Below are 21873 nucleotides of genomic sequence, written 5' to 3'. Positions count from 1 at the left end.
GCTATTAATGGCACATCTCTATGAATTGCTAACTGCATCAAACTATATTTCTATTTCATACTCATATGAAATAGAAAAAAAATACGGCCAATTGGGGGAAGCTCCATGAACCCTCCAACCGTGATTACGCCACTGAAAGTCAGTAAGTACGCAACTAATTTGAGCACATGGCATGCTACAAACATTTGTGTAAATAATTTGATAAAAACACGACTAGAATCTAAAAACGTTCTTTCTCGTGAAACATTTGTCAAACTTCATAATAATATAATAAATAAGATAATTCATTTAAATTATTATAATATACACTATATTATACTAAATAATAAATTACAGTACAATATAATATCTATCTAATACCTCTATGCAGTGAGTATTTAATGCCAACGTTTTAATAAAAAGTGGTTTTATTTTTAATACTACCAAGTTCTGCGCTAACATATTATAATACGTACTTTAGTGTTGCAACGGATAAATATACAGTCTATAGTAATATTTATCATGATAATTTTGTTTTTCGGTTTTATCTCCGTTAGCATGATATTGTTATATTTATTATTATTCTCATGTGTGAAATGATATATTTTTCATAGGTACAATACAGACTTAAATTAAATGAGTAGATAAAAAAATATTTTTTTCTGGCCTCAAAATAATTCAACACACCAGTAACACCAGTAAACCACTACCATAAGCCCTGATGTATAATCCCTCGGTGGTCCATAACGCCACGAACAAAACGTACGAAATCTAAACATGAGTATGCGTAGTCGACTCCGTCACTATAATAATGAGCAAACAACGAACATTTACATAAATTTCCATAAGTTTTACGAGCACTTTAATAATAATAATAGATGATTTAATTTGTTCTTTTGGACTTGTAATTAATATAATATAATATACATACGCAACACTAATAGTAACTTCGGTTGGACATATTGGGATTTGACCCTCTACCCTTAATCACTCAAAATTTATTTCTATTATCGCATCCTTATTTTCGCAGCAACAATCAACGTTTTTGATTCAAACATATAACCCTTCAATATACCTACGAACAATACACTGAATTTTTTCGGGGAAGAGGGGTTGTGTTAATAATAACTTTTCCAAATTTACATATTACTGATGCCTGCTAGAAAAGAGGGACATTTTATAGAAATACATTTTCACCAATGAAGACATGTCGCACAGAAGGAGGTATTATGGCCAAACCACCCCTCTGTGAACGCCTCTGCCTACAACCTTCTGCTGCAAAGGAACAAATGCATTATATAAAGTACATCGTATACGGGTGTTACAGTGGGGTGGAATAAATAAAACCACCGCGACGGTAAGTGAGTGACACCGACGCAAAATGGAAAAATTATTACAAGCCGCCACGGCATGCTGAAATGATAACAATAGTCAATAATAATGAAAACATAATAATTAATATTATGTGAGTACACGCACTACACATAACTTTTTATATACTTAAACGACCCATAATATTTTAACAGAAGGCGGGTTCGAGTTTATGAGTTTTATGATTAAAAGTTTTTAAAAAAAAAAAAACAAATAAGTACTATACGGATAAACTAAATTTAATTTTTGTATTATGGGGAAAAGTTGAACCGCTGTCTGCCCTATAAAATAAATGATCATGGTGCGTGGACAGTCAATAAAAAAAAGTATTACTCCGCTATTCACAAGTTATGTCTTTCGTGCCACATTAGTGTAAGTAAAATTCGTGTAACATGTTACCTCCAAATCAAAATTACATAATATTGAACTTTGTAACAACGGACTCAGTTTCACAACGGCTATATTACAATATAAAATATTAAGTGAGAACTCCTCTTTGAAAATTGCAAACGAAACTTATTATAAAGTTGACAAAATAGTATTACTGTTGTTGTTTAACTATAAGTAGATGTTACACTACATATTACACATATTATATTCAGGAGCGGATCAAAGTATAAAGTGACCCTTACGAGGAAGACACTATGAAGGCCCAGAATAAATAAACAGGACACTCAATTTTTTGATTATTAAACGATATTTAATATTTTGAACTTAAATATTTCACTTATTAACAATAAATTATAAAAACAATTAAATTGAATAATTAATATCATATGGCGTTATAAAAATATAAATTGCCTAAAAACTAGCTTGATAAATAATTAATAGAATAATAATTTTAAACAACTATTAAAATATTAAATATCTGAATCTTATTCGACTTTATTGTCATAAAATCATGAATAACACTTATCAAATAAAGTTTTCTTAAAATATATTAAATATAAAAATACTTATTATTTTTTTCGAAGAAAAGGAAAATTTAATTTTTAATAGAAAAATAAAATTTCATTTTTAATACATGCCAATTTAAATTAAATAATTTATAGAGCCCGAATCTGTGGAGCCTTTGGACTCAGCCCATTAGACCTATTCTTCTAAATTTGGCCATGATAAGATATCATGTTATATTATTTGACAATGAATAAATTTCGTTCTTAACATCTTTAGACACTTCAAATAGCTTTTTCCATTACGCTCCTTATAGTTGCAGTACATATGTCCTATATTGTAACAATATATATCACCGAAAACAAAGTCGCTCGTGTATCGCATCGCGTACAACGAATATATATATAATAAACTATAATATAGGTAACATGTTACCGAATAAAATATACGATTGCTTTTCCACACATTCGTTTTTCCCGCTGTATATACGACCTGTTATATATTATTTTCTTCTCGACAAAATGAATAGAAACATTGTACGCCAACGATGACAATTTTATTATCATCAATACGAACCACGGGGATTATTCGTGTCTATCAACGATATTACTGAACACAAATGCAAATTATACACCTCATATAGGTATATACAAATTGTACGTACTCGCAAAATATATACCTAATAATAATAATATTGTAATTAATGTAATTTTTCCGGCAATGATTATTGATCGTAAGCAATTTGTCTTCGAAAAATAAATTACGGCATTACAATTATATCATTCAGCAAATAATCGTTCGCATTAATAATATTGCTCAATAGCGACGATTCGTAATGATTAAAACGAGTATCTGCGCCCGAGTTCGTAACTATATGATAAAGCTGTTGTCGAAATTTGCAAATCACCACGATTAAGTGATTTGTTTCGAGTCCCCTATTTTTTCAGTGCACTATGTATATACATATTAACTGTATAGCGTTATTGGGATTTTGAAATAAAAATTAAAACTGTTACCGTTGTTGTTACACTACTACAGAAAACGGGCATTTCTTGCTTTTAATGTAATTGAAAATTATCGCTTTGAAAAGCTAATAAAAAAAAATAAAATAAAATAAAAATAGAACAACCGCTCAAATGAACACTCACCAATTTAATTAAATTATACTGTTATTACATAACACTCGTATACATAAGTGCGTATATATAAAACGCTCTACCAACGGCGTTTACGGTTCGACTCGAAAAATATTGAGATGAAGATCTCAAACCGTGATTGATAGGTACGTTATTTTTATTACCTATATATAATATTATACAACTAACCAAGTGACAACTGACAGACTATATTAAGTTATACAATAATCAATTATGTCATCATTCACTATATTTAGTAAAAGTCTTTTCTTTTCGATATCGGTTAAAATTTTTCTTTTGCGAAAACGTTTTATTCCCGATCGAAAAAATCTACACGTTTAGGCTGTACAAATATTTCATTATCGTTAACCCGCTATATATAGCGATATATACATTTATAGATTACATTTTCAAAGTACCTAATTATAGTCTACATCAAGCACGTACAATATTCAATCAATCGAGTGCTTACATGAAACTTTTAAAGCACTTAGGCTGTTCGAACAGAACATTTAGAGTGTGGTCCGAAATAAAAAAAAATAAATCACATCATTGTGAAACAATAATGCCAATATAAATTTGGTTCTATCGCGCATAATCAAAAACCCCTCCAAAATGGCTAAGTGTGTACTTGAGAAGTCGGGACACGACCACGGCGTGTCGAGGATAAGGTGAAAACAAAAATTGGATTAGCCCGTAAAGCTAAAACAACGGATATTTTAATTTAATCATAAACCGTTTGTTAAAATTATACATGATTGTATTAAATAATTTTAAACGAGAAACTGTGACTTTGAAGTTATAAATGCATAAAATGCATTTGCTTTTGAAACCGGAAAGAACTCAAAAACTCGAAATACCGAATAGCAAATGTTTCCATAATATGATCGATATAATTATATTAGATACCAATATTTTCAAATTACGCATATTTTGTTAGTTGCTTAAAAACAATTAATTTCTGTAATATATACTAATTACTAATATTATACACTAATACACTAAAACATAGGTTTATTGTACAGTGTGTCGAAGTATATACTCAATATCATAATATATTTTAGTATTTTACTGACGATAAAAAAATTGCCGTTTTAAAAATGTCCATAACTTGTTTCAAAATATAAACATCAAAAAATACTCTGAGTGAGGCCCTAGATAATATTATCATCTTAACAGTATTTATCCAGCCCATTTTTTCCATGATTGATAACGTATTACATTTTTATATTTTTCATAGTGTAAAATCCTACATATAGCACCTCCAAACATTTGTCTAAGATAATAACTAATAATGTTGTAACCATGTAAACAATTCCATAGTAAGATCACATGATACAACAATTTTGGGCCCAATGAGGGGAGTCAAACACTCCCCATAAGTAACCACCACGCTGAGTCTGCAATAAGTACGCCACGCGAACAAATAAAACCGTTTGATCAAAATATAATGCTAATAATTATTATTCCAGAGAGTTGATTGACCCGACACTTGTTTTTAAAATTCAACATACGTCGTAGTTGCTGCGCAGCGGGTCGGTAACTTGTCATTGCCATCAACCTGTAAATGAAAACGTTATTAATTTATTATATTACACAATTATTATTATTTTTCCGGCCTAGACAATAAGGTATTCACAACCGACTTAATGGGAGGATAATAATAACAATTACATTCGTCCTTACGGCGTAACGATGCGAATAATATTATGTTATAGTCGATGCAATATAGACTGTATTTTCGTTGTTTTTGGGCGATTTTATGTTACGCAATTTTCACTGTCGCTCGTCTTACGTAACGTCATATTATCCACCCCAAACTTAGGTATCCTGGAATATTTCAATATTATTGTTGTTTCTCCCATTAATTTTGATTTACTTGTATATAATATACAAGTTGTGTTGTATTTTTTCATACAACACAACATAAAAAAAAAAAAAAATTAATCAATTATTACTGGATATATGCCTGGCACTGTCTCTCAGTAATCAATCATTAGCAGGGCTAGGATTTGTATGCAACAGCATGTTTTTTTTGCGACTTCTGATTATTGATTTTGTCAGTAATGTCCACGAATCATCTCATGATGAGATAAATGGTGGTGTTTTTATTTTGCATGTTTTTGCATATTTTTGATAAAATGCATATAAAAGCATATATTGAATAAAATGAATTTTATTGCATATTTTGATTATAAGAACGCGAAAAATGCATGTTTTATAGTATATTTCGTGATTAATATTTTATAATTTACACATAAATTACGTGAAATGTTTCCAAATTTACTTTTACCTCCAAAAACAGTGTTGACACAATGGGCAACGTGGTTGACTGCAGTAACGTATTATGTAGATAATTTTAATTTAATTAAATCTGTGATCTCAGAATTAGATAACGAATTAAATTCGATAATAAAAGCTAAAGAATTATTTGATAATCAAAATTTAAAAAATGATTTAGCATATATTAAAAGTAATTTTGGCTTTTTATCCCAAGTCATAATTAAACTACAAAACAAGAATTTAACACTTCGTGAAAGTCTACAGATTATAATAAACGCTAGGGATCGACTTCTTGAGTGTAATAGAAGAGTCGCAGATTAAGTTAAGAACAAATTGTCCTTGATTTTACAAAAAAATAAAGGATTTAAAACTCTACAATCAATAAATAAAATATTAAATGGTGAATCGGATGAGGACAATTTCAGTTGTAACCTAACACCAGGACAAATTTCTTTACTTAAATATAGGTTAACTACATCATGTAACGTTGAACGGAGCTTCAGTCAATACAAAGCCATTATACGATCCAATCGCCGATCATTCATTTTCGAAAATTTAAAAAAATATATGGTCGTAGCATGTAACATACGTAGTGAATGTGAATTATAAATTTTATTTCTCAATTATTTTTTTTTATATTATATTAAGATTTAAGACAAACAACCAGCCACTGATGTATTTCAATAGATAAATAGGTTTTTTGTAACTATATTAATATTTTTGTGTTAATCTTATAAAAATTAAAATGCATATTTTTGCATATTTTGGTAAATAAAATGCATATTTTACAATTTTTTATTGCATACAAATCCTAGTCCTGATCATTAGTAATGATACGATATTTTGGTATTCACATCGACCGCCGTCTTACTTAGCTACCACATATTAAAAACAAAATTCAATTTCTAAATAATCACCAACGCCTCTTTCATCCCTTGCTAACTCCAAAAATACAAAACTACCAAATAAATTATTAATAATTATTATTACAAATTATTGCTTAGACGCATCTGGATATATGGTATCCAGCTCTTGAGCGCAGTAAAAATGTCTAATACTAACCGTATCCAAAGAATCCAATCAAAAATCCTTCGTACCATTTATGTCTCAATAATAAATCTTTCCGCTCCGATTTAAAAATATATGCAGTCACTGAATTAGCCAAACTACATTATAAACGCTTCGATCGATTAAACCATCACCCCACTCCGCTTATTTCTCAACTCGCATCCATAACCATAACTGGTAATTCTCAAAAGAAATTTTAAAGGCAGTGGTGTCATTACCTGCTGATATGAATATCAAATACATAATAAATCAGTTATAATAAAGAAAAAAATGTAAATATAAACGCATATAAGTCAGCAATAACTATTTATTTACTAAGTACCTCCACTGGGAGATCTCTTCACTCAGTATTCCCCGTGATGAATATAATACTATATTGATTAAGCTTATTATTATTAAATTATTGTAACAGATCGCCTAATATAAAAAAATATATTTAAAAAAAAGAAATAAATTATTAAAAAGTAACTACCGTATTGTTATTATTAAATATTTTCTAAATACCTTGGTTAAAAACCATGATTTAATATAATAAAAAAATTATACTTTAAACCTTTGATTTTAAAATATATATATATAGGTATATATATTTATATATATTCTAAAATCAATACTTAAACTACCTATATAATATAAAAATATATACTATAAATTATCAACTATTATATCATTATTATTATTAAAACCACCTATACTTGACATTCCTAGTAATCCTGTGAAACGGTATTTATCTTTTACTACGATGTAAGTATACATAATATATATATAAACATTAAATATAACAAAGACATGAATTCCATGTTAGATTTTTTTTATTCTGTATTATCATAAAGTCACATTACGTCCAACTATTTTTAACTATTTCTTTAAGTTTTCAATTAGTATAATATTGATGGTAAATGATTAGAAATAAAATAATTTCTCTGTGATTCGGTTACGTTTGTTTTATGTTTGAGTCGTCTATTTTCAATTTCTTTACTAAATTAATAATAATAGTCTCTCTACTTGCAACAAATATACGTGCGCTGTAGCTGTCTATTTTTAGAATTAGCTTCATGTACTGCTATCAAATAGCTTAAATCGGTACCAAATTATCGGTATAGATAAAACTAAAAAATATTATATTCACACTTTATTTTAATATACATTAAAAATTTTAAATAACTCTAACATTATCTTGTCAAATTTAATATAAAAATCCTTTTATATTATTCTTCGTTTGAAATTTATCTTGTCAACTGTCAGTCGATCACAGTACTAATATGTTGGGTACGCCACTGATTCAGTCATAAATATGAAAAAATTATATGACTATCGCCACAATTTGTATGAAACTGCAGATAATTGAATAGGTAATCAAAAAAAGAGAGCTAAACTGGTGAAATAACACATGAGGTAGCCTCACCATCGCACTGATTAAAATTTTAATTTTGCACTCTTATTATATTTTTGAATTGAATACTATTTGTATGAATTTTTACGATCAATTTCAAACCCTCGTTTCAAAAGTACCCTTGAAAATCTGGGTGGGCCAGTGAGATGTAACCACATACCACCATCTATACCAACTTATATTTTACGTTGACGGGCAATGACAAATTGCTTGCATGCAAACATGTATAATTATTTACATCTAATTACCTGTATTCGTCTCAAAACGTAAAAAAATAAACGTGATAAAAAATTGGCATTGACAGTAAAAAATATTTAACACCAAATAATATAATATATAATATGTATATTTTTTGCTTTTAACATATTTTATAATTCATGAATAGTGTACTATCCTATGGTGATACAAACTTTTTTTTCAAATAACTCAGTAAAAAAGAGCACATAAAATATGTTGTATGTATACTTACAAGTGACAGGTAGTACTCCACTAAATATTATTTCATCTATTTTATGCGTCTTAGGTACCATCATACACGCCCCTATAATATCGTCTTTTCTAATAGTCTAATACATATTATATATATATATTATATATTATATTGCCATTCCTAATATCCTTGGCAATTTAATAACTTCATAACTATTCGTACAAATTCGGATTTAGATAGTGCATTATAAAATTATCATAAAAATTATTTTCTTAAAAAAATACGAAAAAAGTGGTAGAAAAAACAAATTTGTTTCGTCACAGGACACTCCTCGGACGAATGGCATCAAAAATCTCAGTATTTGAATATACGATCTAATCTTTAAGTATATAAGTATTTTAAATAAATTACGCATAAATGACTTTTATAATAAATGTATGCATAATCAAAGAATATAATAATCATGGAACGATATAAAATGTGAAATGAATCACTCTGTATAATATGGCACGTGTAAGACACCGCAGACACCGCCACAAGAATGTTTTTTTTTATTATTATTATTATTATTTTTTTAATGAATAATTCACACGTTTGAAAACAAACCAAAAAAAAAAACCCGTATACATATACAATAGTATGATATGCATGCGTATCTCATTAATATTATAACTATTAGTTTAAAGAAAGTTACGGTTTTTATACAATTATTAATTGCACTAATGGTTTGTCGGAACAGAGTTTTAATTTCGCTTCTATACATAATAATTTACAAGTATAAGTATTAAGTATGTATAAATACAAATATACATATTTTAGTGCATATCATATATGTATACATTATGCACTGTATGATAAAAAATACGAACAACGCACTCATACCTAAATGTATAAAGTATTAATGTTTTAATTACCTATTAGCGAAAAAAATATAAATAGACATAGAGATCGTTACGATCGTACGGTTCTTTTTTACGCGTACGCATACGAACACAGGGTGATTAGCCAAACATGCTTATTCTCATCTGTTCAATAATAATAATAACAATAATAATAAAATCATCAAATTCTAGTTTATGGATCAACTTATGGGCGGCTATATTGTTAAATAATTATTTAAGAAGTGTCCTGTAACGATATAAACTTTTTTTTAAAAAAGAACCAATTTTATTTAGGTAGGTAGGTATACTGTAAATAATTATCAAGCCGGTTTTTTCTTTTTTTTTGAAAATGTTTGTGTATTTAATTCAAAATACGAACTTTTAGTTTCAAAGTTATTAAAATCTATACTTCACTAAGGAATAAGATATATAATAGTCCTTAGAAATGTCTTACAAAACTATAAAATAGATGCAATGTTTAATCTTGTACTTACCTACTTATCAAACTTTCAACAATTTTTACAAAATATAAATGTTGTAAAGATTAATATTTATTAAATACTAAAATGTTCAAAAACATCATAATTCCCGTATCTTCCAAGCCCATTTATATGGACCTATTATCATTGGTTCGCGGTTTTAAATAATTCAAAAACCACACTCGTTTAAATTTCATTCTATAGACATCAAACATTTTAGAAAATAATTTGTTTAAAAATGTATAGAAAAAAAAGTCAAAATTTGAATAAATTCGTCGTTAAAAGAGAACACAATTGGAAAATTACTCTGTATAATATCTAATGCCTATCATTTTTTAGTTTAACGAATAAATTAAGAACGGGGCAGCAGCAGATAGTTCATTTTTTCAAACATATAAACGTAAATCTTATATTAAACATTTTTTTACTCTAAAAATGATTTGTAATTCCGATCGCATTCGCTATAATAGTCTCAGTCCATAAAGCATAATTTTTTTCAATACTTACACCATGTGGTATATTGTACGGGCATACGCTACTGCGCAATTTTTTCCTTGCTCACATAACTGTATTATAAGTTATAACACATAGTATTGTGTCGAGTAGGTATCTATATTTATAAACATATACTCACACACATCTATGGTTCGAATAAACGCGTAAACAATATTGACCTCTCGGAAATAATATTACATATATATATAGATACAATGCTATACTCGTACTTCCTAACACAGCACCAATGGCAATATAGCATCGTACACAAAGACACAAGGCATCTAAAATCAGTATTATATTATTATTATCATACCAACTGGGTGGTTTTTTTTTTTTATTTAAACACTTTTTAATTAAAATGTTGAAAGGTATTTACGTGTTTTATGACATTTTATTTTTTTTACATGATTTGAAATCACTAAAATCAAAGTTTTTGAAAATACATATTTTTTACTGTTTTTACTGTAGTTTATTTTCAAATTTATACTTTTTTTATGATAGCATACATTTTCATCATTATATTTTGAAGCTTTGGAGGAATTTATTTTTCCCAAAATGTAGATATATAAAAATCGAATTTCGAACGTTTAGTTTAATTAGGTACCTAGTTATAACTTATAAGTTATCTATTTAAAATAATAATAGGAGAAGTGTGGACTCACACTATATGGGGTACCTACTGCCCTCCACACTAAAGTAAACTTTAAATACGTATAATTTACTAATAACTAACTACCGACTAATTTTAAATTTAATATTTATGTAAAAAAATTCTCAGAAAAATATTCTACTTCGAATATGAGATTAAAAATATGTTTATATTTATTTATAATTAAATTTTTTAATGATTTCAAATTATGAAAAACAAAATATTTGAAAAACGTCGATGATGCACGAATTAAAGAGTACTTATTATTTACCATTTAAAGATCACATTTTGTAGCTATGCATTCTATATAGTATAATATGATTATATATCTAAATAAACTATAAATAAAAATATGGAAAGGTTATCGCATGGCTTTAAAAAAAAAGTACGGAATTCTGTTAAACAGAACTAAAATAACTATTTTTTTCATATAATTTAGTATCATGACTACCTTTGCCTTCCTAAATATCATCATTCATCATTAAATACATTCTTATGTGTAGGTACCTAATATAATATGTACATAGTGGGATTTAGAAATCAGAGATAATTAAATTAAATTACAATATTAATAATAAGTAATAACATACGATAATAATTTATAAAATGAATGTCCTGACAACAATATGTAAAATGTACCGAACCAAAATTATGTAAAATACACTATTTATATTTTTTTTTTATCTTTTTTATCTATTTCAGTTATCCATCACTCCTGTTGATCCCATTGCTGACAGATAATCAAGGTCATCTTGCATACGTACAGTCCATGAAATTATGTCTGTACCTATACCGTAAAAATACAAAAAGGTTATGACATGAAATTATTAAGAATTTAATTAAAATATTTCAACGAATTGTTTTTTAGAACAATATTATCGTCAATAAAATGAGTCATAATTACTGCGCCGCAATAAAATATGTTTTTATATCATAATTTAAAATGTAAATCATGATTTGAGTGTCAAATACCAATACCTATGTTTTAAAAAAATATAAACAAGATTTTATTGGATACGTACGTTAGTTTTATTTTTCAGATTTCTGCATTGTACAATAGGAGTATCATCTTATGAAGGTCAGTGATGCCAATGCGTGAGTGTAGACATTTCTGACTTTAAATTGGTAAAAAACCAACCTTCGAGCTGCCATGTAACAAGAGAAACTATAAAATTTGCTCATAATTAAATGTAAAAAATGAGTTAATGAATCCCTGGTTAATTAAGGTGAGTGGTAGGTATACAAATATATAGACATTTTTCATTTAAGTACATTTCAGATGATATCGGCGCCACCGATGTAAGTACCACTTACCTATATAGGACGGTGAATTATTAAATTGCCCAGTAAAAACAGTGAATTATTACCACTATGTGTATAGCAGCTCAGCCATAGTGGGAGGATTAACCGATATGTAGGTACTTGTTAAAAAATCATGCTACCGAGAAAACTCTTTTTCATTAAAGAGAATTAAGAAAAACTTTTAGAAAATAAATTGAAATCCTCGAGAAAACACAAAACGCACTACGGTGTATATATTGTATAATAGAATATCGTATTTGCTCGTTATTTCGATATATACATGAATTTATATTTTATATGCGTCAATTTAAACGCGCATAAAACTTTTAAAAGATTCAAAGTTTCAGAAAAGACCACCTGAAGGTTAAGAATTTATCCATGCTCAATAATAACCGAACGTCGTAATATACGAGTATATTTATACACATTATATTATACCTTGTGTTATAATAATACGGAAGAACACTTGAAAGTTTTGCACACAACAATAATGTACCAGTATTATAATAAACTATTTCAACGAAAAAAGAATTATAAAACCTCAACAGACTTCAGAGATGCTTTACGTCAGGGGTCACCAAAAGCTAGGTCTTACAAAATTCTTTCCGGTTACCTATTTACAATTGTATAATGATATTATGAATAATGTTAAAAGCATATACTTTGAATTTTTATGGCCCGTGAAAAACTTCCAGATTTAAAAACATTAATTGGTAACCCCTGGTTTACATGTATACAAATATACAACATAATGATACCTATGCCTATTCTACAAAGTGTTTACTTAACGTGTAAACAGTTTAGCGGCGCAATAGGTAACCGTTTTGCCGTTTTGCGACGTAATATACAACGATACGTGCGGTGCAGGTGCGGTTTGCTATCAGTATATCGCTATATATTTCAATAGGTTTTTTACGATATTTTAATTTTTAAGCAAATTGTGTGTGCATAAAATTTTAACCCTAAAAAATTGAAATATCGTAAGAAACCGACGTAAATACGAAGATTATGTTCTAACTTAAAAGTTTGATAATAAGTCATTTTACTCTAACACCTAAGGTAAACACACATAATTGATTTTACTGAACGAAAATTTTCCATGAAATACGTTTGTAAAACGGAGACAAAGCGTGCGGGCGTGGCGTCCTCTTGAAAAAATTTGAACTTGTCACGAAAAACAATAACCAATAAAAAATAAAAAAAAAATAAAACGTATTTTTTATGTTTCTAGAATTCCATTTTATCGATCCGTAGGTAGGTGTATAAACCGTTAGAAAACCATGCCACTGGCAATCAGCGTAAACAATAATAGTATACGATATATGTCACACAGTATCTATATACAGTCTTATCAAGAATTATGGAAGTAATCGGAGTGTTCGTTATTATAACTACAAGGCGATGTATAGGTATTATACACTGTGTATGTTATAACAATTATTAATATCATACGATTGTACACGTATAAAATTATACAGTCATAAAATCAAATAATATTTTGGTCGTTTCACCATGCATTTTGTGTCCGGCTTCTACACACGACCGGTATTAATATGAGCGGGTGTTATTGAAAAACTACAGACGAAAACGACATTCAAATCGGCGCGCCGCGAAAGTTTTTCGCTCAATTAACAATCTGTAACGGTATATCATTACACTTATACTAAAGAGTTAAGAGTGTATAACGATCCAGCAGCCAAGTAAATGGCTCGGGCTTTCTACACATGGGCACATAGCACAGCATCATAGACCGATGGAGGTGGTGTGTAAACCGGTTTGGTATAATTGGCCCGCGTACAACACACAGTGGAGGCTGGTCAAAACGGAATTAATAAAAAAAAAAAAAAAAAAAAAAAACTAAAAATTGCATTCCCATAACATTATAACGGTAATCGCCCGGCACCGCGGCCTACCCGCACGCCACGATTATAACACGATCATACTCGGTCGAATAAGCGATGACTTCGAAGAAGAGACGATAAAGGTGTGAATATTGTTTTAAATAGTTAACTATGCTTGTAAGTTTCGCTAAAAAATCATAAAAACGGAATTCAACGCCACCGGGGCTGGAATCGAAAAATGAATTTTCGACGGCTTTTGACGAGCATTATTATTCATCACCTACGTCATGTAAAATAAAAAATAATATATTGGTCACCGCGATTTAAGTAAAAATGCCGATAACTGCAGATAAATTGAAACCGACCACAATGAGTGAGGTGTAGTTTACTACCTCTGTATTATAATTTTATGTAGATCGGTAGATAATATTATCAAGCCAAGCGAATTTCCAAAAGTCAATATTCTCTGGAGAAGACAACACTGCTGTTTTTCGAAAACGGTTGCATCCTAAATTTTTGACACAACACTCGTTTCCATCTGTACGAAAACGTGAACATGTACAGAACACAGTCTTCAAGTGTTTAGTGTTTACATGACAAATAATAATTGATATAAGAATCAAAACTACTGTTTGTCACCATCAAATTAATGTCATCAAAACGATGAAACATGTGGATCAATCTTATGTAATTATTGAAACTATGCCGTGGATTCGAATATAAATCAACATATTTAACATTAAATATTACATAACTGATTTAACAATACAAAATGAGTGCAACAATTTTTGTTTTAAACTTATAAATATTTTAATAAAAATATTTCTACTTCCTAAAATGTAGATTCGCAATGAATATTTTAGTTAATTCATACGTCAATTTAATTCTAAAACCAATAAATACTCAACTAAAGTTTACATTTACTATTCCATTTATTTGTATTTTTGTAATCAAATAATCGGCTCAGTGTGTTTATTTTATTAAAATGTATTGTCTGCATTAGAAATATTGTAAATCGAAATAATCGCATCTACAGTGTATACTATTTACAGTTAATAGTTAATGCATAAATGTTTAACATACTAGATTATGATACGCATGTTGAATCAAATCGTATCACCGCCCACTACTGCACTCCATAAGACGGATGACGTCATAGCGTATGTAAAAGTCGTGAGTCAAATATTATCCAGGAACACTTGAAATTATCGGAGATCGAATATTGTACACAGTAAATAGGACATATATAAAGTTCTTATAACTTTCAAATTTCGAACTAAATTAGAAAGGTTTAACACTGTAACATAACCTTCGGCGTAATATATGCGTGTTAGTTCCTGAATAAATGGTGGTTACAAATAACAATTGAACCAGTTTGACTGCATTTGACAATATCTTGTTCACAGTGAAAGGTCTTTCTTTTCATAAGCTTAGCGTTTAGTTACATTTGAATTGAAAATAATTTTTATCAAACAATATGCACCATTAAGCGCTACAGCGGTTTTTTTTTCTTAATAGAAATAGAATGGCCGAGATTAACAAAACGTTTGTCTGGGATCACAAAAATCGAGTACAAGGCAAAATGCCAAAAGAAAAAAAAAACGAAAAATTCACTATATTTATCCTTAAAATGAAAATTAACAATGACACCTTACCGAGATGGTAGCATGAAACACAAATTTAAATGTATTTTTAACATAATGTATTCATAAAGTGTCAACTAATCATTCCATAAATTTTAATTGATGTATTTCATCACAAATTAATGAAAAATTATCTTTTTTAAATGTTTAAATGTATTGTTTATTTTAGACATACCATACAATACTTGATCAAATAAGATAAATCACTCTCATTAATACCAGCAGTTATAAATTGTTATTTGTAATTAATTAATAATTGATAGATTTAGCATTTTAAGTTTACGACTGTAACTATAATATATAGTAAATAAATTCAGTGATTTTTTTTAATAGTTTGATGATTAAGAATTTATTCTCATAAAACAATGATAGTATAAAAACAGAGGAAATAATTTATAACCTGTTTAAAAATATGAATAAAAATTCTTAAAATTCAAATTTGATTCACGCAACAAAGGATAATACAATATATTAAAAAAAAAAAAAAGAATTACACAAACCAACATTTAAAATCACATTCCTTACAATAATAAAATTAACTAATATTGTTTATGTGTCCCATTACCTAGTTGATAGCCCTAAAACTAAATATATAATAATTAAATGTCAAACAATAATAGTTAAAAAGCATTTTAATGGTTTATAAATAAAATTTATCTAAAATTATGTTTTTCAGAAGAGTTTCAAGGTAAATTATACCTTTAAAGAAACAAAATAAAAATGGAATCGAAATATCGTTATGCCACTAAAGCAATCAGTGGTATAGCAATGACATACAGTAAAGAACTCTTGTTGCGCTCACCAATACAATTTCTTTTCTCATTTAATAAGATTCCTCATCGCTAGACACAAGAATCACAGGCTCTGTATCTCGTTTATTCTTAACATCTGGTGTTACCAATTCATTGATCCACTCAGATGGAGCAGAGCGTTTTGTAGCTTTGGTCCAGCCATCATCAGACTCGGGTATATAATAATCTTCCATTGTTGTTCTCGAATAATCATGATCTTTATTGCGGGTCAAACCATTAAAATCCAATAGCTCGCCAAGTTCAGCCATAATAGTATCACTTTGTCCATCAGCTGATGATCCATTTGCGACCATGTTTAGCATATCCTTCAAATTAGTAGTGCTCAGAGGTGATCCTGACTTAGAGAATAACAAGTTTCTTGATCGACCTAAAGATACAAATATGCTGTTTAAGTCTTCAAATGTTTAAACAAGTTACACATAATACTAACCTGGAACCGCTGTATTAGACTCTTGACCTTCTATGGACATTATGTCTTTTTCATCAGTTACTGTGGGCCTCAAATTAGGTGCTGCTATTAAAGCTAATGACATCATAAGAACCAACAGACATGTGGCAGGTTGTGCTGTTGTACCTCCTGGAGAGATAGCATTTTGTAAACGTTTTAAAGCTGCTCTTAATCTTTCATTTTCAGTCTGAAGCGAGCGTATATTTCTTATAAGCTTGTTATTATCATCAGAACACTGTTTAACTCTAAAATATTAAACATTTATTTATATTCAATTCATGAATCTAGATCAAATATATTGGTTTTAATTAATTAATTACCTTTCTTCAAGACCATCAACATATTCCTTCTTTCGTTTTCTTGAATCTTGTGCAGATATTTTATTTCTTATTTTACGACGAATTCGCTTCAAATCTCTTTCTTCATGCTTTGTAAGAGGATAATGTGATGGTAATTTAATTCCTTCTTTCTCCATTAATTTTCTTTCTTCATCTATTAATAAATAATAAAATATAAAATAATTAAAAGCTATTATCAATATCTAACTAAAATGTATTAACTTACTTGATAAATGAAGCCGTGGATACATAGAATCAGACTCATCGCTTGTACAGTCAGACATCACAATTTTGGTCTGTTTTAAAGCAGGCATGGATTTTGAGACCATAGAACCATTATTCCTCACAAATATTCTTCTTCCATTGTTTATAGACTGTAATCGTCTGAATGCATCAGCATTAATTGTTTTACCATTCTGATTAACCACCTACACAATATATTTAAATTATGAATACTCAGAATTAGTTTAAAATAAATAAATCTTTCTTACCTTAATTGTTTTGACGTTTGATAAATTTATTGGTATAAAAACAGGTTTTGACACATGTTTAGAAATAGCAATTGGTCCTTTAGACTGTTTTGGTGATATCACTACTGTGCGAGGTGTAGTTTTCAATAATTGTGGTTTTTGAATGATAGTAGGTTTTTCTTCTAAACTAATATTATCTTTATGGTCATCTTCTTCATCATCTTCTAGTTTATTATCATCTTCATCAATTTCTTCTTCGTCATCAATATCTATTATTTCCTCTTTGACGAAAGAATCATATGCAAATTCCATATTAGGTTTGACATCATCAGACTTAGAAGATTCTGATATTGGATTGAATGGATTGAATGGTATATTATCCACAGATGAAAGTCCTATACATATTTACTTTTATCAGAAATGTACTATGTGTACCAGTGTACATAATTTTTTTTAAATGCTTGGACCATTGTCATGTGGTAACCAATATAAATATTTATTATATTTATTAAAAAACAGAATAATTTATAACATGGGAATAGATAAAAAAATTTCACTGAATCACCTATCTACTTATCTATCTCACATTTAAATTTAATAATGAATTTAAGTAACTCAATATCTTTAACTACCAAATTTTGAAATTAATAATGATTTATAATTGTTTAAATGTTAAAAATACTGGAAGAATGGTAAAAAATACAAGAAAATGGGCAATTTAAACTTGACATATGGAATTTAAGTGTAACATATGTTTCATTTGTCTTGAGCACATTTCATAAATAATACAAATTTAACATAGAATCTATTAATTAATGAATAAAATCTGTGGGTAGGTAATCGAAAACTGGGTAGAAAACCATTTTGTCAACCACACAATCATCCGTGTAACGTGGATAAGCATATTAAACGTCATGATGATTTGACGCATACAAAAGCTGGGACAGTGGGAATGTTTAAGTAGCGTACCGCTGTCTGAACATGAACTGCTCTCGGCGTTGTCGTAGGATCTTGGCGTAGTGGCCGCGCTCGACATGAAGTCATCATTGCTGGACAAAAACTCAAATGGCGTCGAGTCGTTTTCCATTTTCAACAGAGAATCGAGGAAATTGTCGTTCTCCAGGTCCCAGTTCACGACTCTCTAGGGTTGCAACAAAAAAAAAAACCCCATATTCAAATAAGACTCCAATTGATTCAAATACGTGCGATTGCTCTTTGGACACCGCCCTCCGACCGTTCACCGCCCACGCAGGCGAGGAGTACGGTCGATTAACGGATAAGACTCAAAAAAACGTAAATAAAAAATTCGTATAAAAAAAAAAAAGGCTTACGTCGGTGTCGTCATCAGCAGCCGGCTTGTCGAAGACGTCCAACGTCGACGTATCGTTGAGCAGCATGTCTACGATGCTCAACGGGCACTTGGCGTCGGCCGACATGGTTGTGTCACGTCGCGCTTTTCGTTCGGGACACAATTCGTGGCCAAACCGAATAATTCAATCAAATCTGCGGTAACACGCACTGCACATATCGCCTAGTCTCCGGGCCCCGTCACATTGTGTGCATCGCGAAATCACAAACGCCGCGCGGAAAACCGTAACTGGTACACACCCGGAACAACGATAATAACATTAACGATATTATTAATTATTATTATAATAATGCGAGTCGATATCGATGTTAACGCGCCACAGAAAGTCGTGCGGGGACGACGACGGCGTGCAGAAAAGTATGTGACGTACGCAGAAAATAATAATAATAATAATAGTAATAATAGTAATAATAATAATAATAATAATAATCGAAAAATATTGGCCGACGAGTTACCGTCAGAGAGCAGCTCGCCACTAACACTGCGGACTGCGGAGTGCGGACTACGGCTGTGCGGGGCCTACATTACGCACACGGTACTCGGTACATTAAAAATGCAATCTTGTTTACCTGTTCGCCGCCGTTCGGTCGGCGTCGATTGGCTAACGGGAAAAGGGATGGGCCGCCGGTCGGGCGCGCAGTGCTACCGCAGCGGACGGCGCTAAAGCGCCCGGCTTTAACGGCTGCCGCGCCCATGACTCAATAATCTCGCACGACGGAAAATTCAAAGATAATTACCTAATAATAAATGCGATTAAAAACACGAAACAATTGTAAACAAAAAAAATAATAACCGATCTTGCCGATCGCGAATTACGAACAGACACACACGCGCCTACTGTCTAATGTCTATCATAATAATAATTCAACGACAATTAACAGCGTTTATTTGTAATATTTTTGTATGATAATATCACTCATCTATATTGCATATTCTATTAATGACTGTATATTATACAAGCACTATATGTATGGGTGGGTACCCATATATACGTGACACGGAATCTTTCAATGCATCAAACTATACGTTTTTGTTAGGTTTTTTTATTTTTTTATTTATTTTTTTTTTTACGGTTTCTGACTCTGAAGATCATTTTTAAACGAGTTTCGTTCACTCCGTGTTAACAATTTTAATAGCTAATAGATATTTAAAATATGTAAAATAATACACGAAAATATGAAATACTTTTCTATTACGACCTGATACAAATCACAAGTAGGTAACTATACTTTATTATAGGGTCTTATTATAAACTACTAGGAGTAGGTAACTTATACCTACGGAATTATTATTTTATTCATAAACTTATTTCCTAGAAAAGTATTAACTTTTATTGATTTATTTTTGATTATGATTTTGTTTTATTATAAAAATATTTTTGAAAACAATTTTATCCTTTTTGTTGATGTAATAATCCGAAGTTATATAATATTGTCGTGAGAATTTAAAAATATTATGAAAAATTAAAGTCTGAACAATTATAATTCATTAGCTAAAAGCAGCTAGGTTCGTAGTGAGTTCATACATTTGCATATCAAACTTGCTAAGTCGTATTTAATGCTAATTGCTAGGTAACATAGAGATCCATTTCAAGGTATACCGTGGCTAAGTACTATGTGAACGTTTATGCATATTTAGAGGATTTTTAACTATTTAGTATGTTTAGATATTTTTCTATTTTATTATGTGTATATTTAGCTTATTTTTACCAAACTTTGATGAAAATTCAATAATTTATATGTTTGTGCTGTACAAAATATATGGGAATTTTCAAGATTTTCTGAATGTTTATTTTATTAAATTATTAATGAATAATGTTTAGTTTATTTTTTGGAATTACATTAAAACAAATAAATATATAAATGGACATTTTTTGTTATTCCGAAAATTAATTATAATTTCTTCATTTTTTAATCTACATAATATTTTTAGTACATAGTTTTAGATTTTTAGCGAATTTAAGTACATATTTTTCCAGTTTTTAGTGAATAAATGCATACTTATTTAGGCATTTTTTACAGCATGAATTCACAAGCCCTGGTTATAAATAAGCACTTTAAGTTTAGTTGAAAGCATGAGGCATAAGCCTGTATAATATAAATGAGTTGAGAAGTGGACCAAAATTTTAGAGTTAGGTACTCATATTGAATCACTTTAAATAATATAAGAATGTGCTTATAATTATTAAACATTATTCCTAATTAACTGTTGCCTGATGACATTTTCTAAAAAAATGTTTTGCTTTGAAATATGATGAAATTAAAAATATAAGATGTCATTTAAAAACATAAAATAATTTAAAAATTAATAATACAAAACATATTTTTTTCTATAACTCCATGTCTCCATATAATACACATAAATAAGTACGAAATATCTAATAAATAAAAAACAACAAATCCTATTGTTCAGACTCGGTGCCCCACAACAACCGTATCTCATAACTACAAAATTACTTATCTTACAATTAAACTGAAAAAACATTTTATTTAAAAAAAAAAAAATTAAGTTTGTTCAATATTTATAATCTATATACGCATGCCTAATATAGGTACATCAATAAGTATAAGACATATACGTGAGATTATA

General features: G+C 29.2%; 1 protein-coding gene across 1 annotated transcript; it reads right to left on the bottom strand.

Annotated features, from left to right (window-relative positions):
- Window positions 1–16543: 16543 nt before the first annotated feature.
- LOC112600111 lies at window positions 16544–19784 on the bottom strand. The gene is made up of 7 exons (XM_025347276.1): window positions 19247–19784; window positions 18885–19056; window positions 17937–18310; window positions 17672–17873; window positions 17428–17599; window positions 17090–17352; window positions 16544–17026 (listed from the first exon to the last, which is right to left on the bottom strand). Exons 1-7 carry the CDS (start codon window positions 19349–19351, stop codon window positions 16671–16673), a joined length of 1644 nt encoding a protein of 547 aa, XP_025203061.1. The 5' UTR covers window positions 19352–19784; the 3' UTR covers window positions 16544–16670.
- Window positions 19785–21873: the final 2089 nt, after the last annotated feature.

The sequence above is a fragment of the Melanaphis sacchari genome, unplaced genomic scaffold (assembly GCF_002803265.2).
Source record: "Melanaphis sacchari strain LSU unplaced genomic scaffold, SCAv2.0 Contig60_pilon_pilon, whole genome shotgun sequence".
Taxonomy (NCBI): domain Eukaryota; kingdom Metazoa; phylum Arthropoda; class Insecta; order Hemiptera; family Aphididae; genus Melanaphis; species Melanaphis sacchari.
This window is presented reverse-complemented; position numbering and strand designations above follow the sequence as displayed.

Excerpts from the sequence above, each read along its gene's own strand:
- LOC112600111 (XM_025347276.1), bottom strand. The coding sequence starts at position 19,351 with ATGTCGGCCGACGCCAAGTGCCCGTTGAGCATCGTAGACATGCTGCTC. Across the intron at positions 17,874-17,936 it reads CAAACGTCAAAACAATTAAG|GTGGTTAATCAGAATGGTAA; the intron begins GTAAGAAAGATT and ends TATATTGTGTAG. Across the intron at positions 17,027-17,089 it reads GTCTAATACAGCGGTTCCAG|GTCGATCAAGAAACTTGTTA; the intron begins GTTAGTATTATG and ends TTGTATCTTTAG.